Genomic DNA, 24,985 nt, shown 5'->3' with positions numbered 1-24,985 from the left:
CATAGTTGTTACGTGGATATTGGTGAACATAGCACCAAAAAGAATCTTTAAAAATTCATTAAGGTCCCAAGGGGTGTTTGTCCGAACATGATTTTTTTACAGTCGAAGGCCCTATCGAAGGGCTTAATCTCCTGCAAAAATAAAGAAAATGGCAGGATATAACGGGGTTTGCATTTCTTGAATATGAGAATAAAAAATGCAGAAATTAAATACAGTTTTAAGTTTTAATTTGTAATAGAAACACATTAGACTGGTCAGGAGATGTTCTATAAATGTGATATGCAAGTCAGCGTAACAGCTTATTGATGTTTTTATAAGAATTTCCGATTATTTTGATAATTTTCCCGGTGTGAAATGAGATAATCGCGCAGCGATTATCTGGTCGACTGTAATATTCATGGTCCAGCACCATTTTTGATGCGATCTTCACCGATATAAAAATTGACCGGACCGAAGACAATCGCAAAAAAATATTTTTTTGTTGTTTATGAGTTTTGTAATAATAGGACGCAGCCTGTATCAGTTGATTTAACCGTTTAATATATTTCCATTAATTTTGAGTTGCGTGGCTAGGGTTTTTTTTGGAGGTAGATGGCACCTCCATTTTGGTGACATTTTCCTAAATAGCAAATAAAAAATTGTTGATGTGTGCGTTAGGTGTGTGGTTTAATTAATGAAATTCCAAAGAACTATGTGAATGAAGTGAGTTGGGAATGACTCGTGAGTGCGCTTGTCGTAATAGAGTCACAATAGTGGCGGTCGTATTTTTAGGTTAGTTGCCTAGAGCCCCGCCCCTTTGTGATGCCTGGAGGTGTCCGTGCGATCTCATTAGCCTTTGAAATGCCTCAACGTAATTGAAACAAATCAAAACTAGGTTTAGGGAAAATGGCAGGCCCCACAACAATTAACAACAGGGGACCATGCTTCTGGTGCATCAAGGCCCTCAAGTGGACACCAGTCTTATTCATAGTTTGCATAATCGCGTGGTCCTACTATGCCTACGTTGTCCAGCTTTGTCTAGGTACTAGTCCAGCGGCTGTGCTGTGTTGCTAATTCCTGTTTTAGCGATTGTCGAATCAACCCCAAAACAAGTGATTTTCCTAGTATTCTACCATATATTTTTTATAATGCTGTGCTGGTCTTACTGGCAGACGATTTTCACGGAAATCGGGCGCGTGCCGATCAAAGTGAGTGAGTGAATCCCAGTGGCGGCTCGTCTAACACTTGCTTTTAGTACAAAATCGACGACGCTGACTTTCACACACTCACAGTGACCGAATCGGCGGAAGCGCAACGCCAAATTTTGGAAAATGTCTCGCGGCATTTGCCGAACACCAACGTAAACGTCCAACATTTTCCCCGCTTTTGCGACAAGTGTAGGGTCATTAAGCCCGACAGGGCTCACCATTGCTCCGTTTGTGGCGAGTGCGTCCTCAAAATGGACCATCACTGTCCCTGGATCAACAATTGTGTTTGTTTCACAAATTATAAGTTTTTCTTGTTGTTCTTGGGCTACGCGCTGTTCTATTGCGTGTACGTCGCCTTGACGTCTCTCCCCTATTTCATCGAGTTTTGGAGGGTAGGTGCAGCCGAGGGGAGTATTATTCAGCGTCTTATTTAAAACACAGGGGGTGCTTAACACATTTAAATAATATTTATATAATATTTTTGCAATCTTTATGGAAACTTTCGCAGTGGGCAATGGTGATTTGTGGGTTTTAGGGCACGCTGGAGGGGAAAGGGAACGGGCGGTTTCACATTCTGTTTCTGTTCTTCGTGGCGATCATGTTTGGAGTAAGTCTGGTCTCGTTGTTTTGTTACCACTGTTACCTGGTTAGTGAGAATCGAACAACTCTCGGTAAGTCGTTCGTTTGGTTATTGTGGCACTAGAGTGGTAAAAACCGTAGAAGCATTTCGTCCGCCGATTTTCCGAAGCGGTCCGGATAAGAGGGGTTTTAATCTGGGACGGTATAACAATTTCCAGGAGGTTTTCGGTGATAATCCTCGGACTTGGTTTATTCCGATTAAGACTAGGTACGTAATCATTGCACTGACATTAACACTGGCCCACGTTTTATTTTTTGTTTTCTATTAACTAAAATATAAAAACGTTTAATTCGTGTGTGACCAACACCGTTACGGGGATTGAAATTTGAGTTTGGTTTTTAAGTCTTTTGTTTTTGTAGTTTGGGTGACGGTATTGAATTCCCGCTAAACTCACGTCATCAGGCGAATTCTTATCAGTCCATGGAGAACACACAGAACAGGTTAGACGTATAAATATTAGCTAACGCTAGCTAAAGCAAGTGTTATTAGTTTGATGCCTGACACCTGATTTTTTTCAGTTAATTAATTTGTTGTTATTTTTTACTAACTCCATCACTCATGTATTTTTTTTAATAAATTCAGTCTGTTTTACCCAGTTTTATTGATTACACACAAAACATTAAATTACGAGGTGTTGGTACGACTAACCTTTCGCTAATTCTGGCTAATTGTAGTTTGTGCATGAGGCTTTTTGTGATAGCTTTTGTTTTAACATGAAAATTGAATTTTGTTAAACAGCAGTCGAGAGGTTGATTCAGAGACAAGCAAGCTCAACCACGGACACATAGTTACATAATTAATTCGACAGAAATTGTACTTATATGTTGTTAACAACCATTTAGTTTTTTCTTTTGTAATAAACGTTTTTATAATTTAGTTTCGTTTTTATTATTATTGGTAACAGAACATTTCATTAACCATTCCCGGAGCCTAGATTAGTTGCAGCTTTGATCCGTTTGTTACTTAGATTTAAATGTAATTGTTGTTCTGTTGTTTAGTTTGGGCGACGGGGTTACGTTCCCTCAAAGGCATATGGACGAAGACAGAGAAGGGCTTCTTAATCATAACTTAGATGAAGAAGCAAACTATTATGCTTCATAGTCAATGTTAAGAAAACTTCTCGATTTTTTATAATATGCATAGTTCCACGTAAATTGTGCTTACAGTTACTTTAACGCCAAAGCACTAACATTGTTCCTGTGTTATGTTTTAACGATGTTTTTCGTTCAAAATATAGTTTGACTGGTTTATCCCAGTTATTTCGTTTTTTACTCAATAAACTAATTTTCTAAATTTCCGTTTTTTCTTTAAGGGTAGAGAAACAAGGCATGGCAATGAAACATTTATTGACAAAACTGATTCAAAAAATACTGAACAATGATTACAAAGATGAATTTACAATTTCATTACAAAAAAAAGTTGAAATTGTAACAGTGAAAACCTAGACACTAACATGGCAATTAAAGCATACATTCGTGTTGGTTTCTATAATAAAGAAACGTATTAATAACGAAACGAATAGTTTAGTGAGTTATATAAAAACGTGTACTGCTAATTATAAACAATATTTATATTTATTAACAGTCCAAAATTTAACTTAAAATAGACATTTATTTAAAGTATTTCAACATCTATGTACAGTTTTTGTAAACAAAAGAAACACTCAGTCCAGGTTTGAAGAGATTAAAGCTGAGAATTTCGTAAAACCTTGTACAAAAAATAATACTGGCATTACTAGTCTAGCCACACTTATAGCATTTTAAGTACTAACACTGAGTGTTTGTGTGAATATTTAGAAACAAAGTGTTTACAATTAAACTTTGAACTTTCAACAGTTTAATGTTATGTACACAAACGAAAAAGTTAAATCGTTTTATTGATTTTGACCGATGGCAAATGTAATTTCCCATCCGACTTTTTAGTGTCTTTCGACGTCTGTCCATGCGACCTCCGCAACACTTTAACCGAACGTGGACTTGCTTTATCTTTCTCCAAGGCAAGCGTTCTTTTACAGCGTTTTACCGTATTTTCAACTTTATTATCAGAACTGCACTTAGCAACGTTAGTTTCATGTGCGCCATTTTTAATCAACCAACTTAAATTTTCTTTTTTCTTCGGCAACGATTTCGCCTCCGGTACTTTATTTTTTCCGAGGGTTATAAGCGAAGCGTTGACTTTTCGTTGGCTGCAACGACGCGACGACTGACTTTCGTTCAACTCGTTTCTGTTAACAAAACCACAACGCGGATTGCAATTATTCGATCTACGATATTTAAAAAGCTCTCCGTGCACTGTAAGCATGCGCTACATAAAACTACCGCTAATCTACGCCAAAATCAGATCAAATTACACAATCCACACCACTGAACACACACAGGAACTTATTGATAGCCGATTTTACTCACTACACCCACCGCAAGCCTGAACAACCGCCCAAAAGTAATTCCGCCAAAACTTACAAATTTTTACAGTCGAACTTCAATAACTCAACTAGGAGTTGCTAGCCAAACAGTTCAGGTTATCAAAAAGACAAACGATACTTAAATGTTTTTTGCGACTTATCAAAATTCGACTGTAGATTTAGCGCGAGAAAAACGGTTCAAACGAGTGTTGAAATGAAAAACTGAAGTTTTTAGTGCGGAATTAGCGTTTGCAATTTCGGGATTTGTAGTCAAATTTCCAATACTGGGTGATTATTAATAGTATGGGAGGTGACATGCCAAAATCTTACTCCACTCGATTTTCGGTTTTTGGTCCAACTTACTCGTTCGGAAATTTGGAAATCTGGTTCAGCTTCGGCCAATTTTCACGTTTCCACCCCTTTTACTTAATATGGCTGGAGGGAAAAGATGGTTTAAAATCGAAATTTTGGTTATTAGTGTATCAATATTTTCCCGTTGTGATTAGATCATGCATTGGGGAGAAAAGTCATGCTAGTTTGTGATAGTGATGATAACACTGGAGAAAGCTAGAATGACCCTAAACAAACCTTTTTGTTAGAACTCTAGTAGTCGAAGTTGTGCTCTTGCTTGTGTTTGTCATTATTCTCCCCACTCGGACGGGAGATGTGGTTGGAGTGTTTACGATTACTTTTGAGCGGAACGCTTTACGTTCGGTCCTTCGGAAAAATTGATAAATAAATGATCGAGTCGTGGAACAAAACTCACAAATTTGATAGAAGGGGCGGCTTGCCTTTGGCCCTTTGCGCCTTGATTTCGTTCAGTCGGTCCCCTTGCGTTATTTTATTTTCTTCAGACTCAAAGTCTTTATCATCGCTGATTTCCATGGAATCAACCTTTTTCATGATCCCCGTCACGTTATCATTCGACTTGGTTTTGTTGTTATTTATCGAGCGTAGGCCGTAAATCCCCACCTCGTGTTTTATAGGCCGCGTCATTTTCATTTGTTGTCGGTATTCGTCGCCCGCAGCCCACAATTGTTCCTGTTTTCTGCACAAAAAATTACCAATTTCTAAAATTTTCCCGACTTACTCTAGCAACCAAGTTTGCTGGTGGGCTATTATGGACCCAGGCCGACAAATCCTGATCCAGGCGATGGCCTCTTGCGCCGTGAATTTGTAATGCTTCATAATATAACACGCAATTAACGTTCCAGTGCGTCCAAGTCCCGCTAATCACAGTGAATTAGACCACGTTTTTGCGTTGGCGCCACTTACCTTTGCAATGAACGGCTATCACACCTTTTGCGTTCTCACAAATCGAAATAAATTTATTCAAAATTCGGTCATTGGGGATTCCCCCGTCTATAAAAAACAAGTCTTTGTGGTCAAAACCCGCCTGCACGAAGCGATTCGAATCGTAAGCCTTTTTGTTTAGGCGTATGACGGTTGTGACGTTGTGTCTGCGGAAATACGCGAAGTATGTCTCGGGGGAATGGATGGGGTATCCCTTGTCAATGATCGACTTGTGGTGGGGCCCACAGAACGCGATGAACTTCTCCGGAACGATCCAGTTCAAATCGCCGTTTTCCACCCTCTGGAACGGAATGAAATAGTTATTTACTTAGGTGAAAATTGTGGTTTTATTATTTTTTATCCTTGCTTAGATAACCTTAACAAATATCGTCTGCAAAAAATACAAAACATTGTCTGGTTGAAAATTGGTAATCTTCTCGAATATAATTTCTATTTATTTATCACTTTTCCTTAACATAAGACGTTTAGATCAAAATCACCAGTATTAAAAGTTATTTACAAAAATGCAATAAAATTTAAGGTGTTCCATTAAAAAAAAAAACAAAACTGTATTGTAGGTCATTTCTGAAGCCTGTATATTTAAAAATAATTTTAGGTGATGCAGGGAGGTAGTATATATGGTCTTTGTAAAAAAAATGTTTATTTTTCGATTATTTAAAGGTCCAACTTTCTGGGACACCCCCGTATGTGATCATCACTAGATTGCGCTATTCCCGAGTTGAAAACTCAAAAAAAAAATTGTACCTTCGACTTTTACCGCACAATAATTGTAATAACGTTGTGTCGATGATTATAAATTATAAGTTAGGAAATTAAGCACGTACCTCGTAGTGTTCATATTCGAAAAAATCGAAGTTCTCAAAGTCGAAGAAGCCGCAGTCGAGGGCCTTTTTGACGGCCTTGAGGCAGTCAAGCAGGGAGAGGGTGTAGGGCTCTCCAATCGAGGCGTCTCTGAATTCGATATAGCTTTGTTGGGCCCCCCTTGTGAGCACCTTGTAGGCCTGTTCTGGGTCGTAATCCAGCTTAATAACAGCATAGGCCCCTATGAGAAACGCGGCGTTGACGCGGTTTTGCTCATCAAGGCCCGTGTAGTGAACGATTTTCTTATTCTGGAGAGTGCCATTCGACAGTTTCCGGTCCAATTTCCCGCAGTAGTGAAACAGAATCGCTAGGTTTAGGGGGCCAAAGTCATTGTAGAAGCTGTCGTAGCACTTCTCCGTGTCCACGGCGAAATAGTGAACGGTTGAGGTGGATTTCGGGGCCACGTTAGTGTTAAGTGTGACGAAATAAAGTCGTCCTAAAATCGATGTTAACCTGTGAGTTATCAAGTTTCCAGCTTACCTGGTATGAATTCGCCAGTGTTGACCAGAACGTTGGAAAAGTCTTCCATTTTCTTAGTTGCCCTCTTCCTCTTCATATGTGATCTTTAAAATGCCGCTAATTAGGAGTGTGCTTACAAACATTGCTTTATTTGAAGCCCACACACGCCAGTAGGTGTAATTTTTTTCTAATGTGGGCGGACAAACAGGGGAAAACAAGGAAATAAGTGCAAGATCTGTTATGTTAATTGAACTTGGGGGTTATTTGCTGTTGGTTATTTTCAACCGAAAAAAAGTAAACAAAAATAAATTCAAATCGTAGTGAGAGTTCCGTTACGAATGCCTGAAATGAAGTTGAAACAAAACGTACCAATTTCGTTGGTACGTCGCCAAATTCACTTTGTTTTCAAGCAAAAACTGGCTTAAAAAACGTTTACATTTTTTGTTTAATAACACAACAACCACCAAATCTAATCCAAGAAACTTATCAATAAAATGGCGACATCAACGACATCAGGGGCACCAACCGGTATGATTTTCACAAATTCTCGCGCATTTTCGCGACAAAATTGCCCAATTTTGACCAAAACTAACTTATTTGGTCAACCCCATGGGCTGTCTGGTCCGCAATTTCGATAAACAATTTGTTTGTTAAGAAAAAATGTATTTGGGGGAAAATGATAATCACTAAACTTTAATTTACGGGTATGTAACCAGTTTAACATTTATTTGTAGAGTCCGCGAAATGACAGATCGTCCACGGTGGTAGGAGTGCGCAGAGACGAAAACTCGTCTCGGACGAGTCCAATCTTTAAATTAGGGGTGTTGGCAGAAAACAGTGGCGTGGCGTGTACTTACATGTGTAGGGAATTCGTCTTAAAGTTTAACATTTCAATATTACCAGTTATAGTAAAGATACCAGTAGAAACATTTTTTGCAATAAACGCGTTTTTACTCTTTACTCATTGTGTATTTTTATTTATTCGACCTCTCTGCTTTGTATTTCTAGGAAATCAACGTGTATTAGCATTAGATATGATTTTTACTATTTCATCTTGCAATTATTGAATAGAGGAAATTTTAACTACTACAAATTATGAATCTCAAACCCTTCTTGATCATAGAATAGTTTTTTGCTACGCCACTGCTCGATCTCCTCACTCGATGAAGTACGCATTGGCTCCGCCTATCGTGGTCGTTTACAGAGTTTCCGAGCTCTACCACTAATTTTCGCACTAAAATTTCACATTGCCAGTTACTGTTTAAATATAAAAGTGCATTTTTATTTTGCCATTAACTGCATGCGAAACTTTTATAATTTTAGACGTTTATAGACAAATACATTTGTCATAATTAATTTTTCTAGATCAATACTGTTCTATTTTGAATAATTCTGTGTATGAATGTTTCTAAATTTGACGGATTTGGACAGTGAATGTTTCTGGTTATGACCTGTTTTAGACGTGTGATGACGTCACATCCGAGGTTAGGTGTGCGGCGCAGGCGGCGAGGGCGGTTCAGTCGACAGCGAGCAGTGGTACGGGTCAGATCGGGAGCGGGAGCGGGAGGCGAGGCGAAGCGAGGTGAGTCGGTTTATTTAAATTATTGTGTATTGTGCGGTTTCGTTCAATTTATTCAGTTTGTTACTTGCCGTTGTCGCGAACGGACGTGTGTTCAAGCAAATCTAAATTTTCCGGTTTAAATTTTCAATTCGGTGGCTAGTGATCGCGTTTGAGTGACACATTTTAAATACAGTAAATAAAATTATTATCAAACACTCAAATAATTTATTGCCACGTAATAATTTTGTCTTTAATTTCAATGAATGAAAGTGGCTTGCTCAAAATTTAATGCAAATAAACATTTTTTTGGTTTCATTTTTATTATTATTTTTTTTAATGCTACAAACGGTAGCCAACGTGGAAGCGATATGAAGGTAGGTGTATTTTATTGCTGTGTCGTATTTATTTATTTCACAAACCAATAATTTCATAAAATTTAAATGCAATTAAAATCTTTAAATGCGGTGTTGAAAAGTGATATTTTGAGTGACACATTTTAAATACAGTAACTATAAATAAAATAAAACACTCGAATAATTTATTGCCACGTAATTTTGTCTTTAATTTCAATGAATGAAAGTGGCTGCTCAAAATTTAATGCAAATAAACATTTTTTTGGTTTCATTTTTATTATTATTTTTTTAATGCTACAAACGGTAGCCAACGTGGAAGCGATATGAAGGTAGGTGTATTTTATTGCTGTGTCGTATTTATTCATTTCACAAACCAATAATTTCATAAAACTTAATTGCAATTAAAATCTTTAAATGCGGTGTTGAAAGTGACATTTTGAGTGACGCATTTTAAATACAGTAACTATAAATAAAATAAACCACTCAAATAATTAATTGCCACGTAATTTTGTCTTTAATTTCAATGAATGAAAGTGGCTGCTCAAAATTTAATGCAAATAAACATTTTTTTGGTTTCATTTTTATTATTATTTTTTTTAATGCTACAAACGGTAGCCAACGTGGAAGCGATATGAAGGTAGGTGTATTTTATTGCTGTGTCGTATTTATTTATTTCACAAACCAATAATTTCATAAAACTTAATTGCAATTAAAATCTTTAAATGCGGTGTTGAAAGTGACATTTTGAGTGACGCATTTTAAATACAGTAACTATAAATAAAATAAACCACTCAAATAATTAATTGCCACGTAATTTTGTCTTTAATTTCAATGAATGAAAGTGGCTGCTCAAAATTTAATGCAAATAAACATTTTTTTGGTTTCATTTTTATTATTATTTTTTTTAATGCTACAAACGGTAGCCAACGTGGAAGCGATATGAAGGTAGGTGTATTTTATTGCTGTGTCGTATTTATTTATTTCACAAACCAATAATTTCATAAAACTTAAATGCAATTAAAATCTTTAAATGCGGTGTTGAAAAGTGATATTTTGAGTGACACATTTTAAATACAGTAACTATAAATAAAATAAAACACTCAAATAATTTATTGCCACGTAATTTTGTCTTTAATTTCAATGAATGAAAGTGGCTGCTCAAAATTTAATGCAAATAAACATTTTTTTGGTTTCATTTTTATTATTATTTTTTTTAATGCTACAAACGGTAGCCAACGTGGAAGCGATATGAAGGTAGGTGTATTTTATTGCTGTGTCGTATTTATTTATTTCACAAACCAATAATTTCATAAAACTTAAATGCAATTAAAATCTTTAAATGCGGTGTTGAAAAGTGATATTTTGAGTGACACATTTTAAATACAGTAACTATAAATAAAATAAAACACTCAAATAATTTATTGCCACGTAATTTTGTCTTTAATTTCAATGAATGAAAGTGGCTGCTCAAAATTTAATGCAAATAAACATTTTTTTGGTTTCATTTTTATTATTATTTTTTTTAATGCTACAAACGGTAGCCAACGTGAAAGCGATATGAAGGTAGGTGTATTTTATTGCTGTGTCGTATTTATTTATTTCACAAACCAATAATTTCATAAAACTTAAATGCAATTAAAATCTTTAAATGCGGTGTTGAAAAGTGATATTTTGAGTGACACATTTTAAATACAGTAACTATAAATAAAATAAAACACTCAAATAATTTATTGCCACGTAATTTTGTCTTTAATTTCAATGAATGAAAGTGGCTGCTCAAAATTTAATGCAAATAAACATTTTTTTGGTTTCATTTTTATTATTTTTTTTTTAATGCTACAAACGGTAGCCAACGTGGAAGCGATATGAAGGTAGGTGTATTTTATTGCTGTGTCGTATTTATTTATTTCACAAACCAATAATTTCATAAAACTTAAATGCAATTAAAATCTTTAAATGCGGTGTTGAAAAGTGATATTTTGAGTGACACATTTTAAATACAGTAACTATAAATAAAATAAAACACTCAAATAATTTATTGCCACGTAATTTTGTCTTTAATTTCAATGAATGAAAGTGGCTGCTCAAAATTTAATGCAAATAAACATTTTTTTGGTTTCATTTTTATTATTTTTTTTTTAATGCTACAAACGGTAGCCAACGTGGAAGCGATATGAAGGTAGGTGTATTTTATTGCTGTGTCGTATTTATTTATTTCACAAACCAATAATTTCATAAAACTTAAATGCAATTAAAATCTTTAAATGCGGTGTTGAAAAGTGATATTTTGAGTGACACATTTTAAATACAGTAACTATAAATAAAATAAAACACTCAAATAATTTATTGCCACGTAATTTTGTCTTTAATTTCAATGAATGAAAGTGGCTGCTCAAAATTTAATGCAAATAAACATTTTTTTGGTTTCATTTTTATTATTATTTTTTTTAATGCTACAAACGGTAGCCAACGTGGAAGCGATATGAAGGTAGGTGTATTTTATTGCTGTGTCGTATTTATTTATTTCACAAACCAATAATTTCAAACGTATTGTGTATCCTTTATTCTGTATAATATTTATTAAAGTCGCTTGTTGTAACTTTCCTACAAATTAATTTTTTTGTTGGTTGTGTTTTTAATTTATTTTTTAGGTTTTGCTACAAATGGTAGCAGATGCAGTACAAAAGGTAAGAGCATTTATTTAACGCCAAGTGAAAAAGCTTTGATTTTTGTGTACTATTTTTTCATTTCACAAACCAATAATTCCTTTATTCCCTTCATTTGAAATAATCATTGTTTACCTCATCCTTATATCCTTTTTTCCTGGCAAGAATGCTCTAAACCTCCACGTGGTTCTTGCCGGACAAATTAGTTATTGACTAATTTGACCAATTAGAGCAATCCTTAAATATAACATTGTTGACTGTTTTTTACAGCCGTAAAATTATGTCGCTTGTTGTAATTTTCATGCAAATAAAGATTTTTTATTGGTGTTGTTTTTAATTTTTTTTAATGCTACAAACGGTAGCCAACGTGGAAGCGATATGAAGGTAGGTGTATTTTATTGCTGTGTCGTATTTATTTATTTCACAAACCAATAATTTCATAAAACTTAATTGCAATTAAAATCTTTAAATGCGGTGTTGAAAAGTGATATTTTGAGTGACACATTTTAAATACAGTAACTATAAATAAAATAAAACACTCAAATAATTTATTGCCACGTAATTTTGTCTTTAATTTCAATGAATGAAAGTGGCTGCTCAAAATTTAATGCAAATAAACATTTTTTTGGTTTCATTTTTATTATTATTTTTTTTAATGCTACAAACGGTAGCCAACGTGGAAGCGATATGAAGGTAGGTGTATTTTATTGCTGTGTCGTATTTATTTATTTCTCAAACCAATAATTTCATAAAACTTAATTGCAATTAAAATCTTTAAATGCGGTGTTGAAAAGTGATATTTTGAGTGACACATTTTAAATACAGTAACTATAAATGAAATAAAACACTCAAATAATTTATTGCCACGTAATTTTGTCTTTAATTTCAATGAATGAAAGTGGCTGCTCAAAATTTGATGCAAATAAACATTTTTTTGGTTTCATTTTTATTATTTTTTTTTTAATGCTACAAACGGTAGCCAACGTGGAAGCGATATGAAGGTAGGTGTATTTTATTGCTGTGTCGTATTTATTTATTTCACAAACCAATAATTTCAAACGTATTGTGTATCCTTTATTCTGTATAATATTTATTAAAGTCGCTTGTTGTAACTTTCCTACAAATTAATTTTTTTGTTGGTTGTGTTTTTAATTTATTTTTTAGGTTTTGCTACAAATGGTAGCAGATGCAGTACAAAAGGTAAGAGCATTTATTTAACGCCAAGTGAAAAAGCTTTGATTTTTGTGTACTATTTTTTCATTTCACAAACCAATAATTCCTTTATTCCCTTCATTTGAAATAATCATTGTTTACCTCATCCTTATATCCTTTTTTCCTGGCAAGAATGCTCTAAACCTCCACGTGGTTCTTGCCGGACAAATTAGTTATTGACTAATTTGACCAATTAGAGCAATCCTTAAATATAACATTGTTGACTGTTTTTTACAGCCGTAAAATTATGTCGCTTGTTGTAATTTTCATGCAAATAAAGATTTTTTATTGGTGTTGTTTTTAATTTTTTTTAATGCTACAAACGGTAGCCAACGTGGAAGCGATATGAAGGTAGGTGTATTTTATTGCTGTGTCGTATTTATTTATTTCACAAACCAATAATTTCATAAAACTTAATTGCAATTAAAATCTTTAAATGCGGTGTTGAAAAGTGATATTTTGAGTGACACATTTTAAATACAGTAACTATAAATAAAATAAAACACTCAAATAATTTATTGCCACGTAATTTTGTCTTTAATTTCAATGAATGAAAGTGGCTGCTCAAAATTTAATGCAAATAAACATTTTTTTGGTTTCATTTTTATTATTTTTTTTTTAATGCTACAAACGGTAGCCAACGTGGAAGCGATATGAAGGTAGGTGTATTTTATTGCTGTGTCGTATTTATTTATTTCACAAACCAATAATTTCATAAAACTTAAATGCAATTAAAATCTTTAAATGCGGTGTTGAAAAGTGATATTTTGAGTGACACATTTTAAATACAGTAACTATAAATAAAATAAAACACTCAAATAATTTATTGCCACGTAATTTTGTCTTTAATTTCAATGAATGAAAGTGGCTGCTCAAAATTTAATGCAAATAAACATTTTTTTGGTTTCATTTTTATTATTATTTTTTTTAATGCTACAAACGGTAGCCAACGTGGAAGCGATATGAAGGTAGGTGTATTTTATTGCTGTGTCGTATTTATTTATTTCACAAACCAATAATTTCAAACGTATTGTGTATCCTTTATTCTGTATAATATTTATTAAAGTCGCTTGTTGTAACTTTCCTACAAATTAATTTTTTTGTTGGTTGTGTTTTTAATTTATTTTTTAGGTTTTGCTACAAATGGTAGCAGATGCAGTACAAAAGGTAAGAGCATTTATTTAACGCCAAGTGAAAAAGCTTTGATTTTTGTGTACTATTTTTTCATTTCACAAACCAATAATTCCTTTATTCCCTTCATTTGAAATAATCATTGTTTACCTCATCCTTATATCCTTTTTTCCTGGCAAGAATGCTCTAAACCTCCACGTGGTTCTTGCCGGACAAATTAGTTATTGACTAATTTGACCAATTAGAGCAATCCTTAAATATAACATTGTTGACTGTTTTTTACAGCCGTAAAATTATGTCGCTTGTTGTAATTTTCATGCAAATAAAGATTTTTTATTGGTGTTGTTTTTAATTTTTTTTAATGCTACAAACGGTAGCCAACGTGGAAGCGATATGAAGGTAGGTGTATTTTATTGCTGTGTCGTATTTATTTATTTCACAAACCAATAATTTCATAAAACTTAATTGCAATTAAAATCTTTAAATGCGGTGTTGAAAGTGACATTTTGAGTGACGCATTTTAAATACAGTAACTATAAATGAAATAAAACACTCAAATAATTTATTGCCACGTAATTTTGTCTTTAATTTCAATGAATGAAAGTGGCTGCTCAAAATTTAATGCAAATAAACATTTTTTTGGTTTCATTTTTATTATTTTTTTTTTAATGCTACAAACGGTAGCCAACGTGGAAGCGATATGAAGGTAGGTGTATTTTATTGCTGTGTCGTATTTATTTATTTCACAAACCAATAATTTCATAAAACTTAAATGCAATTAAAATCTTTAAATGCGGTGTTGAAAAGTGATATTTTGAGTGACACATTTTAAATACAGTAACTATAAATAAAATAAAACACTCAAATAATTTATTGCCACGTAATTTTGTCTTTAATTTCAATGAATGAAAGTGGCTGCTCAAAATTTAATGCAAATAAACATTTTTTTGGTTTCATTTTTATTATTTTTTTTTTAATGCTACAAACGGTAGCCAACGTGGAAGCGATATGAAGGTAGGTGTATTTTATTGCTGTGTCGTATTTATTTATTTCTCAAACCAATAATTTCATAAAACTTAATTGCAATTAAAATCTTTAAATGCGGTGTTGAAAAGTGATATTTTGAGTGACACATTTTAAATACAGTAACTATAAATGAAATAAAACACTCAAATAATTTATTGCCACGTAATTTTGTCTTTAATTTCAATGAATGAAAGTGGCTGCTCAAAATTTGATGCAAATAAACATTTTTTTGGTTTCATTTTTATTATTTTTTTTTAATGCTACAAACGGTAGCCAACGTGGAAGCGATATGAAGGTAGGTGTATTTTATTGCTGTGTCGTATTTATTTATTTCACAAACCAATAATTTCAAACGTATTGTGTATCCTTTATTCTGTATAATATTTATTAAAGTCGCTTGTTGTAACTTTCCTACAAATTAATTTTTTTGTTGGTTGTGTTTTTAATTTATTTTTTAGGTTTTGCTACAAATGGTAGCAGATGCAGTACAAAAGGTAAGAGCATTTATTTAACGCCAAGTGAAAAAGCTTTGATTTTTGTGTACTATTTTTTCATTTCACAAACCAATAATTCCTTTATTCCCTTCATTTGAAATAATCATTGTTTACCTCATCCTTATATCCTTTTTTCCTGGCAAGAATGCTCTAAACCTCCACGTGGTTCTTGCCGGACAAATTAGTTATTGACTAATTTGACCAATTAGAGCAATCCTTAAATATAACATTGTTGACTGTTTTTTACAGCCGTAAAATTATGTCGCTTGTTGTAATTTTCATGCAAATAAAGATTTTTTATTGGTGTTGTTTTTAATTTTTTTTAATGCTACAAACGGTAGCCAACGTGGAAGCGATATGAAGGTAGGTGTATTTTATTGCTGTGTCGTATTTATTTATTTCTCAAACCAATAATTTCATAAAACTTAATTGCAATTAAAATCTTTAAATGCGGTGTTGAAAAGTGATATTTTGAGTGACACATTTTAAATACAGTAACTATAAATGAAATAAAACACTCAAATAATTTATTGCCACGTAATTTTGTCTTTAATTTCAATGAATGAAAGTGGCTGCTCAAAATTTAATGCAAATAAACATTTTTTTGGTTTCATTTTTATTATTATTTTTTTTAATGCTACAAACGGTAGCCAACGTGGAAGCGATATGAAGGTAGGTGTATTTTATTGCTGTGTCGTATTTATTTATTTCACAAACCAATAATTTCAAACGTATTGTGTATCCTTTATTCTGTATAATATTTATTAAAGTCGCTTGTTGTAACTTTCCTACAAATTAATTTTTTTGTTGGTTGTGTTTTTAATTTATTTTTTAGGTTTTGCTACAAATGGTAGCAGATGCAGTACAAAAGGTAAGAGCATTTATTTAACGCCAAGTGAAAAAGCTTTGATTTTTGTGTACTATTTTTTCATTTCACAAACCAATAATTCCTTTATTCCCTTCATTTGAAATAATCATTGTTTACCTCATCCTTATATCCTTTTTTCCTGGCAAGAATGCTCTAAACCTCCACGTGGTTCTTGCCGGACAAATTAGTTATTGACTAATTTGACCAATTAGAGCAATCCTTAAATATAACATTGTTGACTGTTTTTTACAGCCGTAAAATTATGTCGCTTGTTGTAATTTTCATGCAAATAAAGATTTTTTATTGGTGTTGTTTTTAATTTTTTTTAATGCTACAAACGGTAGCCAACGTGGAAGCGATATGAAGGTAGGTGTATTTTATTGCTGTGTCGTATTTATTTATTTCACAAACCAATAATTTCATAAAACTTAATTGCAATTAAAATCTTTAAATGCGGTGTTGAAAAGTGATATTTTGAGTGACACATTTTAAATACAGTAACTATAAATAAAATAAAACACTCAAATAATTTATTGCCACGTAATTTTGTCTTTAATTTCAATGAATGAAAGTGGCTGCTCAAAATTTAATGCAAATAAACATTTTTTTGGTTTCATTTTTATTATTTTTTTTTTAATGCTACAAACGGTAGCCAACGTGGAAGCGATATGAAGGTAGGTGTATTTTATTGCTGTGTCGTATTTATTTATTTCACAAACCAATAATTTCATAAAACTTAAATGCAATTAAAATCTTTAAATGCGGTGTTGAAAAGTGATATTTTGAGTGACACATTTTAAATACAGTAACTATAAATGAAATAAAACACTCAAATAATTTATTGCCACGTAATTTTGTCTTTAATTTCAATGAATGAAAGTGGCTGCTCAAAATTTAATGCAAATAAACATTTTTTTGGTTTCATTTTTATTATTATTTTTTTTAATGCTACAAACGGTAGCCAACGTGGAAGCGATATGAAGGTAGGTGTATTTTATTGCTGTGTCGTATTTATTTATTTCACAAACCAATAATTTCAAACGTATTGTGTATCCTTTATTCTGTATAATATTTATTAAAGTCGCTTGTTGTAACTTTCCTACAAATTAATTTTTTTGTTGGTTGTGTTTTTAATTTATTTTTTAGGTTTTGCTACAAATGGTAGCAGATGCAGTACAAAAGGTAAGAGCATTTATTTAACGCCAAGTGAAAAAGCTTTGATTTTTGTGTACTATTTTTTCATTTCACAAACCAATAATTCCTTTATTCCCTTCATTTGAAATAATCATTGTTTACCTCATCCTTATATCCTTTTTTCCTGGCAAGAATGCTCTAAACCTCCACGTGGTTCTTGCCGGACAAATTAGTTATTGACTAATTTGACCAATTAGAGCAATCCTTAAATATAACATTGTTGACTGTTTTTTACAGCCGTAAAATTATGTCGCTTGTTGTAATTTTCATGCAAATAAAGATTTTTTATTGGTGTTGTTTTTAATTTTTTTTAATGCTACAAACGGTAGCCAACGTGGAAGCGATATGAAGGTAGGTGTATTTTATTGCTGTGTCGTATTTATTTATTTCACAAACCAATAATTTCATAAAACTTAATTGCAATTAAAATCTTTAAATGCGGTGTTGAAAGTGACATTTTGAGTGACGCATTTTAAATACAGTAACTATAAATGAAATAAAACACTCAAATAATTTATTGCCACGTAATTTTGTCTTTAATTTCAATGAATGAAAGTGGCTGCTCAAAATTTAATGCAAATAAACATTTTTTTGGTTTCATTTTTATTATTTTTTTTTTAATGCTACAAACGGTAGCCAACGTGGAAGCGATATGAAGGTAGGTGTATTTTATTGCTGTGTCGTATTTATTTATTTCACAAACCAATAATTTCATAAAACTTAAATGCAATTAAAATCTTTAAATGCGGTGTTGAAAAGTGATATTTTGAGTGACACATTTTAAATACAGTAACTATAAATAAAATAAAACACTCAAATAATTTATTGCCACGTAATTTTGTCTTTAATTTCAATGAATGAAAGTGGCTGCTCAAAATTTAATGCAAATAAACATTTTTTTGGTTTCATTTTTATTATTTTTTTTTTAATGCTACAAACGGTAGCCAACGTGGAAGCGATATGAAGGTAGGTGTATTTTATTGCTGTGTCGTATTTATTTATTTCTCAAACCAATAATTTCATAAAACTTAATTGCAATTAAAATCTTTAAATGCGGTGTTGAAAAGTGATATTTTGAGTGACACATTTTAAATACAGTAACTATAAATGAAATAAAACACTCAAATAATTTATTGCCACGTAATTTTGTCTTTAATTTCAATGAATGAAAGTGGCTGCTCAAAATTTGATGCAAATAAACATTTTTTTGGTTTCATTTTTATTATTTTTTTTTAATGCTACAAACGGTAGCCAACGTGGAAGCGATATGAAGGTAGGTGTATTTTATTGCTGTGTCGTATTTATTTATTTCACAAACCAATAATTTCAAACGTATTGTGTATCCTTTATTCTGTATAATATTTATTAAAGTCGCTTGTTGTAACTTTCCTACAAATTAATTTTTTTGTTGGTTGTGTTTTTAATTTATTTTTTAGGTTTTGCTACAAATGGTAGCAGATGCAGTACAAAAGGTAAGAGCATTTATTTAACGCCAAGTGAAAAAGCTTTGATTTTTGTGTACTATTTTTTCATTTCACAAACCAATAATTCCTTTATTCCCTTCATTTGAAATAATCATTGTTTACCTCATCCTTATATCCTTTTTTCCTGGCAAGAATGCTCTAAACCTCCACGTGGTTCTTGCCGGACAAATTAGTTATTGACTAATTTGACCAATTAGAGCAATCCTTAAATATAACATTGTTGACTGTTTTTTACAGCCGTAAAATTATGTCGCTTGTTGTAATTTTCATGCAAATAAAGATTTTTTATTGGTGTTGTTTTTAATTTTTTTTAATGCTACAAACGGTAGCCAACGTGGAAGCGATATGAAGGTAGGTGTATTTTATTGCTGTGTCGTATTTATTTATTTCTCAAACCAATAATTTCATAAAACTTAATTGCAATTAAAATCTTTAAATGCGGTGTTGAAAAGTGATATTTTGAGTGACACATTTTAAATACAGTAACTATAAATGAAATAAAACACTCAAATAATTTATTGCCACGTAATTTTGTCTTTAATTTCAATGAATGAAAGTGGCTGCTCAAAATTTAATGCAAATAAACATTTTTTTGGTTTCATTTTTATTATTATTTTTTTTAATGCTACAAACGGTAGCCAACGTGGAAGCGATATGAAGGTAGGTGTATTTTATTGCTGTGTCGTATTTATTTATTTCACAAACCAATAATTTCAAACGTATTGTGTATCCTTTATTCTGTATAATATTTATTAAAGTCGCTTGTTGTAACTTTCCTACAAATTAATTTTTTTGTTGGTTGTGTTTTTAATTTATTTTTTAGGTTTTGCTACAAATGGTAGCAGATGCAGTACAAAAGGTAAGAGCATTTATTTAACGCCAAGTGAAAAAGCTTTGATTTTTGTGTACTATTTTTTCATTTCACAAACCAATAATTCCTTTATTCCCTTCATTTGAAATAATCATTGTTTACCTCATCCTTATATCCTTTTTTCCTGGCAAGAATGCTCTAAACCTCCACGTGGTTCTTGCCGGACAAATTAGTTATTGACTAATTTGACCAATTAGAGCAATCCTTAAATATAACATTGTTGACTGTTTTTTACAGCCGTAAAATTATGTCGCTTGTTGTAATTTTCATGCAAATAAAGATTTTTTATTGGTGTTGTTTTTAATTTTTTTTAATGCTACAAACGGTAGCCAACGTGGAAGCGATATGAAGGTAGGTGTATTTTATTGCTGTGTCGTATTTATTTATTTCACAAACCAATAATTTCATAAAACTTAATTGCAATTAAAATCTTTAAATGCGGTGTTGAAAAGTTATATTTTGAGTGACACATTTTAAATACAGTAACTATAAATAAAATAAAACACTCAAATAATTAATTGCCACGTAATTTTGTCTTTAATTTCAATGAATGAAAGTGGCTGCTCAAAATTTAATGCAAATAAACATTTTTTTGGTTTCATTTTTATTATTATTTTTTTTTTAATGCTACAAACGGTAGCCAACGTGGAAGCGATATGAAGGTAGGTGTATTTTATTGCTGTGTCGTATTTATTTATTTCTCAAACCAATAATTTCATAAAACTTAATTGCAATTAAAATCTTTAAATGCGGTGTTGAAAGTGACATTTTGAGTGACGCATTTTAAATACAGTAACTATAAATAAAATAAAACACTCAAATAATTTATTGCCACGTAATTTTGTCTTTAATTTCAATGAATGAAAGTGGCTGCTCAAAATTTAATGCAAATAAACATTTTTTTGGTTTCATTTTTATTATTTTTTTTTTAATGCTACAAACGGTAGCCAACGTGGAAGCGATATGAAGGTAGGTGTATTTTATTGCTGTGTCGTATTTATTTATTTCACAAACCAATAATTTCATAAAACTTAAATGCAATTAAAATCTTTAAATGCGGTGTTGAAAAGTGATATTTTGAGTGACACATTTTAAATACAGTAACTATAAATAAAATAAAACACTCAAATAATTTATTGCCACGTAATTTTGTCTTTAATTTCAATGAATGAAAGTGGCTGCTCAAAATTTAATGCAAATAAACATTTTTTTGGTTTCATTTTTATTATTATTTTTTTTAATGCTACAAACGGTAGCCAACGTGGAAGCGATATGAAGGTAGGTGTATTTTATTGCTGTGTCGTATTTATTTATTTCACAAACCAATAATTTCAAACGTATTGTGTATCCTTTATTCTGTATAATATTTATTAAAGTCGCTTGTTGTAACTTTCCTACAAATTAATTTTTTTGTTGGTTGTGTTTTTAATTTATTTTTTAGGTTTTGCTACAAATGGTAGCAGATGCAGTACAAAAGGTAAGAGCATTTATTTAACGCCAAGTGAAAAAGCTTTGATTTTTGTGTACTATTTTTTCATTTCACAAACCAATAATTCCTTTATTCCCTTCATTTGAAATAATCATTGTTTACCTCATCCTTATATCCTTTTTTCCTGGCAAGAATGCTCTAAACCTCCACGTGGTTCTTGCCGGACAAATTAGTTATTGACTAATTTGACCAATTAGAGCAATCCTTAAATATAACATTGTTGACTGTTTTTTACAGCCGTAAAATTATGTCGCTTGTTGTAATTTTCATGCAAATAAAGATTTTTTATTGGTGTTGTTTTTAATTTTTTTTAATGCTACAAACGGTAGCCAACGTGGAAGCGATATGAAGGTAGGTGTATTTTATTGCTGTGTCGTATTTATTTATTTCACAAACCAATAATTTCATAAAACTTAATTGCAATTAAAATCTTTAAATGCGGTGTTGAAAGTGACATTTTGAGTGACGCATTTTAAATACAGTAACTATAAATGAAATAAAACACTCAAATAATTTATTGCCACGTAATTTTGTCTTTAATTTCAATGAATGAAAGTGGCTGCTCAAAATTTAATGCAAATAAACATTTTTTTGGTTTCATTTTTATTATTTTTTTTTTAATGCTACAAACGGTAGCCAACGTGGAAGCGATATGAAGGTAGGTGTATTTTATTGCTGTGTCGTATTTATTTATTTCACAAACCAATAATTTCATAAAACTTAAATGCAATTAAAATCTTTAAATGCGGTGTTGAAAAGTGATATTTTGAGTGACACATTTTAAATACAGTAACTATAAATGAAATAAAACACTCAAATAATTTATTGCCACGTAATTTTGTCTTTAATTTCAATGAATGAAAGTGGCTGCTCAAAATTTGATGCAAATAAACATTTTTTTGGTTTCATTTTTATTATTTTTTTTTAATGCTACAAACGGTAGCCAACGTGGAAGCGATATGAAGGTAGGTGTATTTTATTGCTGTGTCGTATTTATTTATTTCACAAACCAATAATTTCAAACGTATTGTGTATCCTTTATTCTGTATAATATTTATTAAAGTCGCTTGTTGTAACTTTCCTACAAATTAATTTTTTTGTTGGTTGTGTTTTTAATTTATTTTTTAGGTTTTGCTACAAATGGTAGCAGATGCAGTACAAAAGGTAAGAGCATTTATTTAACGCCAAGTGAAAAAGCTTTGATTTTTGTGTACTATTTTTTCATTTCACAAACCAATAATTCCTTTATTCCCTTCATTTGAAATAATCATTGTTTACCTCATCCTTATATCCTTTTTTCCTGGCAAGAATGCTCTAAACCTCCACGTGGTTCTTGCCGGACAAATTAGTTATTGACTAATTTGACCAATTAGAGCAATCCTTAAATATAACATTGTTGACTGTTTTTTACAGCCGTAAAATTATGTCGCTTGTTGTAATTTTCATGCAAATAAAGATTTTTTATTGGTGTTGTTTTTAATTTTTTTTAATGCTACAAACGGTAGCCAACGTGGAAGCGATATGAAGGTAGGTGTATTTTATTGCTGTGTCGTATTTATTTATTTCTCAAACCAATAATTTCATAAAACTTAATTGCAATTAAAATCTTTAAATGCGGTGTTGAAAAGTGATATTTTGAGTGACACATTTTAAATACAGTAACTATAAATGAAATAAAACACTCAAATAATTTATTGCCACGTAATTTTGTCTTTAATTTCAATGAATGAAAGTGGCTGCTCAAAATTTAATGCAAATAAACATTTTTTTGGTTTCATTTTTATTATTATTTTTTTTAATGCTACAAACGGTAGCCAACGTGGAAGCGATATGAAGGTAGGTGTATTTTATTGCTGTGTCGTATTTATTTATTTCACAAACCAATAATTTCAAACGTATTGTGTATCCTTTATTCTGTATAATATTTATTAAAGTCGCTTGTTGTAACTTTCCTACAAATTAATTTTTTTGTTGGTTGTGTTTTTAATTTATTTTTTAGGTTTTGCTACAAATGGTAGCAGATGCAGTACAAAAGGTAAGAGCATTTATTTAACGCCAAGTGAAAAAGCTTTGATTTTTGTGTACTATTTTTTCATTTCACAAACCAATAATTCCTTTATTCCCTTCATTTGAAATAATCATTGTTTACCTCATCCTTATATCCTTTTTTCCTGGCAAGAATGCTCTAAACCTCCACGTGGTTCTTGCCGGACAAATTAGTTATTGACTAATTTGACCAATTAGAGCAATCCTTAAATATAACATTGTTGACTGTTTTTTACAGCCGTAAAATTATGTCGCTTGTTGTAATTTTCATGCAAATAAAGATTTTTTATTGGTGTTGTTTTTAATTTTTTTTAATGCTACAAACGGTAGCCAACGTGGAAGCGATATGAAGGTAGGTGTATTTTATTGCTGTGTCGTATTTATTTATTTCACAAACCAATAATTTCATAAAACTTAATTGCAATTAAAATCTTTAAATGCGGTGTTGAAAAGTTATATTTTGAGTGACACATTTTAAATACAGTAACTATAAATAAAATAAAACACTCAAATAATTAATTGCCACGTAATTTTGTCTTTAATTTCAATGAATGAAAGTGGCTGCTCAAAATTTAATGCAAATAAACATTTTTTTGGTTTCATTTTTATTATTATTTTTTTTTTAATGCTACAAACGGTAGCCAACGTGGAAGCGATATGAAGGTAGGTGTATTTTATTGCTGTGTCGTATTTATTTATTTCACAAACCAATAATTTCAAACGTATTGTGTATCCTTTATTCTGTATAATATTTATTAAAGTCGCTTGTTGTAACTTTCCTACAAATTAATTTTTTTGTTGGTTGTGTTTTTAATTTATTTTTTAGGTTTTGCTACAAATGGTAGCAGATGCAGTACAAAAGGTAAGAGCATTTATTTAACGCCAAGTGAAAAAGCTTTGATTTTTGTGTACTATTTTTTCATTTCACAAACCAATAATTCCTTTATTCCCTTCATTTGAAATAATCATTGTTTACCTCATCCTTATATCCTTTTTTCCTGGCAAGAATGCTCTAAACCTCCACGTGGTTCTTGCCGGACAAATTAGTTATTGACTAATTTGACCAATTAGAGCAATCCTTAAATATAACATTGTTGACTGTTTTTTACAGCCGTAAAATTATGTCGCTTGTTGTAATTTTCATGCAAATAAAGATTTTTTATTGGTGTTGTTTTTAATTTTTTTTAATGCTACAAACGGTAGCCAACGTGGAAGCGATATGAAGGTAGGTGTATTTTATTGCTGTGTCGTATTTATTTATTTCTCAAACCAATAATTTCATAAAACTTAATTGCAATTAAAATCTTTAAATGCGGTGTTGAAAAGTGATATTTTGAGTGACACATTTTAAATACAGTAACTATAAATGAAATAAAACACTCAAATAATTTATTGCCACGTAATTTTGTCTTTAATTTCAATGAATGAAAGTGGCTGCTCAAAATTTAATGCAAATAAACATTTTTTTGGTTTCATTTTTATTATTATTTTTTTTAATGCTACAAACGGTAGCCAACGTGGAAGCGATATGAAGGTAGGTGTATTTTATTGCTGTGTCGTATTTATTTATTTCTCAAACCAATAATTTCATAAAACTTAATTGCAATTAAAATCTTTAAATGCGGTGTTGAAAAGTGATATTTTGAGTGACACATTTTAAATACAGTAACTATAAATGAAATAAAACACTCAAATAATTTATTGCCACGTAATTTTGTCTTTAATTTC

At 31.3% G+C, this 24,985-nt stretch overlaps 2 protein-coding genes and 1 long non-coding RNA gene across 8 annotated transcripts; 2 read left to right on the top strand and 1 right to left on the bottom strand.

Moving 5' to 3' along the window:
* The first annotated feature begins 555 nt into the window (after nucleotides 1–555).
* Nucleotides 556–3,086, top strand: LOC656562 (uncharacterized protein). 3 transcript variants are annotated; one of them, XM_015984404.2, is made up of 8 exons: nucleotides 556–720; nucleotides 772–1,021; nucleotides 1,066–1,187; nucleotides 1,235–1,579; nucleotides 1,723–1,858; nucleotides 1,908–2,034; nucleotides 2,187–2,267; nucleotides 2,826–3,086. In XM_015984404.2, exons 2-8 carry the CDS (start codon nucleotides 886–888, stop codon nucleotides 2,926–2,928), a joined length of 1,050 nt encoding a protein of 349 aa, XP_015839890.1. In that variant the 5' UTR covers nucleotides 556–720; nucleotides 772–885; the 3' UTR covers nucleotides 2,929–3,086. The 3 variants fall into 3 exon arrangements, with proteins under 3 accessions (XP_015839890.1, XP_968180.1, XP_008190952.1); XM_963087.4 differs by lacking the exon at nucleotides 2,187–2,267 and having other exon boundaries at nucleotides 557–720; XM_008192730.3 differs by lacking the exons at nucleotides 2,187–2,267; nucleotides 2,826–3,086 and adding an exon at nucleotides 2,566–2,703 and having other exon boundaries at nucleotides 557–720.
* A 70-nt stretch (nucleotides 3,087–3,156) lies between these two features.
* LOC656645 (dual specificity protein phosphatase CDC14A) lies at nucleotides 3,157–7,567 on the bottom strand. 4 transcript variants are annotated; one of them, XR_511353.3, is made up of 9 exons: nucleotides 7,232–7,382; nucleotides 6,884–6,966; nucleotides 6,367–6,839; nucleotides 5,504–5,822; nucleotides 5,319–5,457; nucleotides 4,995–5,276; nucleotides 4,817–4,945; nucleotides 4,592–4,663; nucleotides 3,918–4,051 (listed from the first exon to the last, which is right to left on the bottom strand). XR_511353.3 is itself a non-coding variant. In XM_008192744.3 (8 exons), exons 2-8 carry the CDS (start codon nucleotides 6,957–6,959, stop codon nucleotides 3,691–3,693), a joined length of 1,779 nt encoding a protein of 592 aa, XP_008190966.1. In that variant the 5' UTR covers nucleotides 6,960–6,966; nucleotides 7,389–7,567; the 3' UTR covers nucleotides 3,157–3,690. The 4 variants fall into 4 exon arrangements, 3 of the variants coding, with proteins under 3 accessions (XP_008190966.1, XP_008190961.1, XP_968252.2); XM_008192744.3 differs by lacking the exons at nucleotides 4,592–4,663; nucleotides 7,232–7,382 and adding an exon at nucleotides 7,389–7,567 and having other exon boundaries at nucleotides 3,157–4,051; XM_008192739.2 differs by lacking the exon at nucleotides 4,592–4,663 and having other exon boundaries at nucleotides 3,157–4,051.
* Nucleotides 7,274–7,822, top strand: LOC135267281 (uncharacterized). The gene is made up of 2 exons (XR_010335687.1): nucleotides 7,274–7,390; nucleotides 7,597–7,822. It is a non-coding gene; the product is annotated as an uncharacterized LOC135267281 (long non-coding RNA).
* Nucleotides 7,823–24,985: the final 17,163 nt, after the last annotated feature.

Source organism: Tribolium castaneum, chromosome 10, assembly GCF_031307605.1.
Source record: "Tribolium castaneum strain GA2 chromosome 10, icTriCast1.1, whole genome shotgun sequence".
In the NCBI taxonomy this organism is placed as follows: domain Eukaryota; kingdom Metazoa; phylum Arthropoda; class Insecta; order Coleoptera; family Tenebrionidae; genus Tribolium; species Tribolium castaneum.
This window is presented reverse-complemented; position numbering and strand designations above follow the sequence as displayed.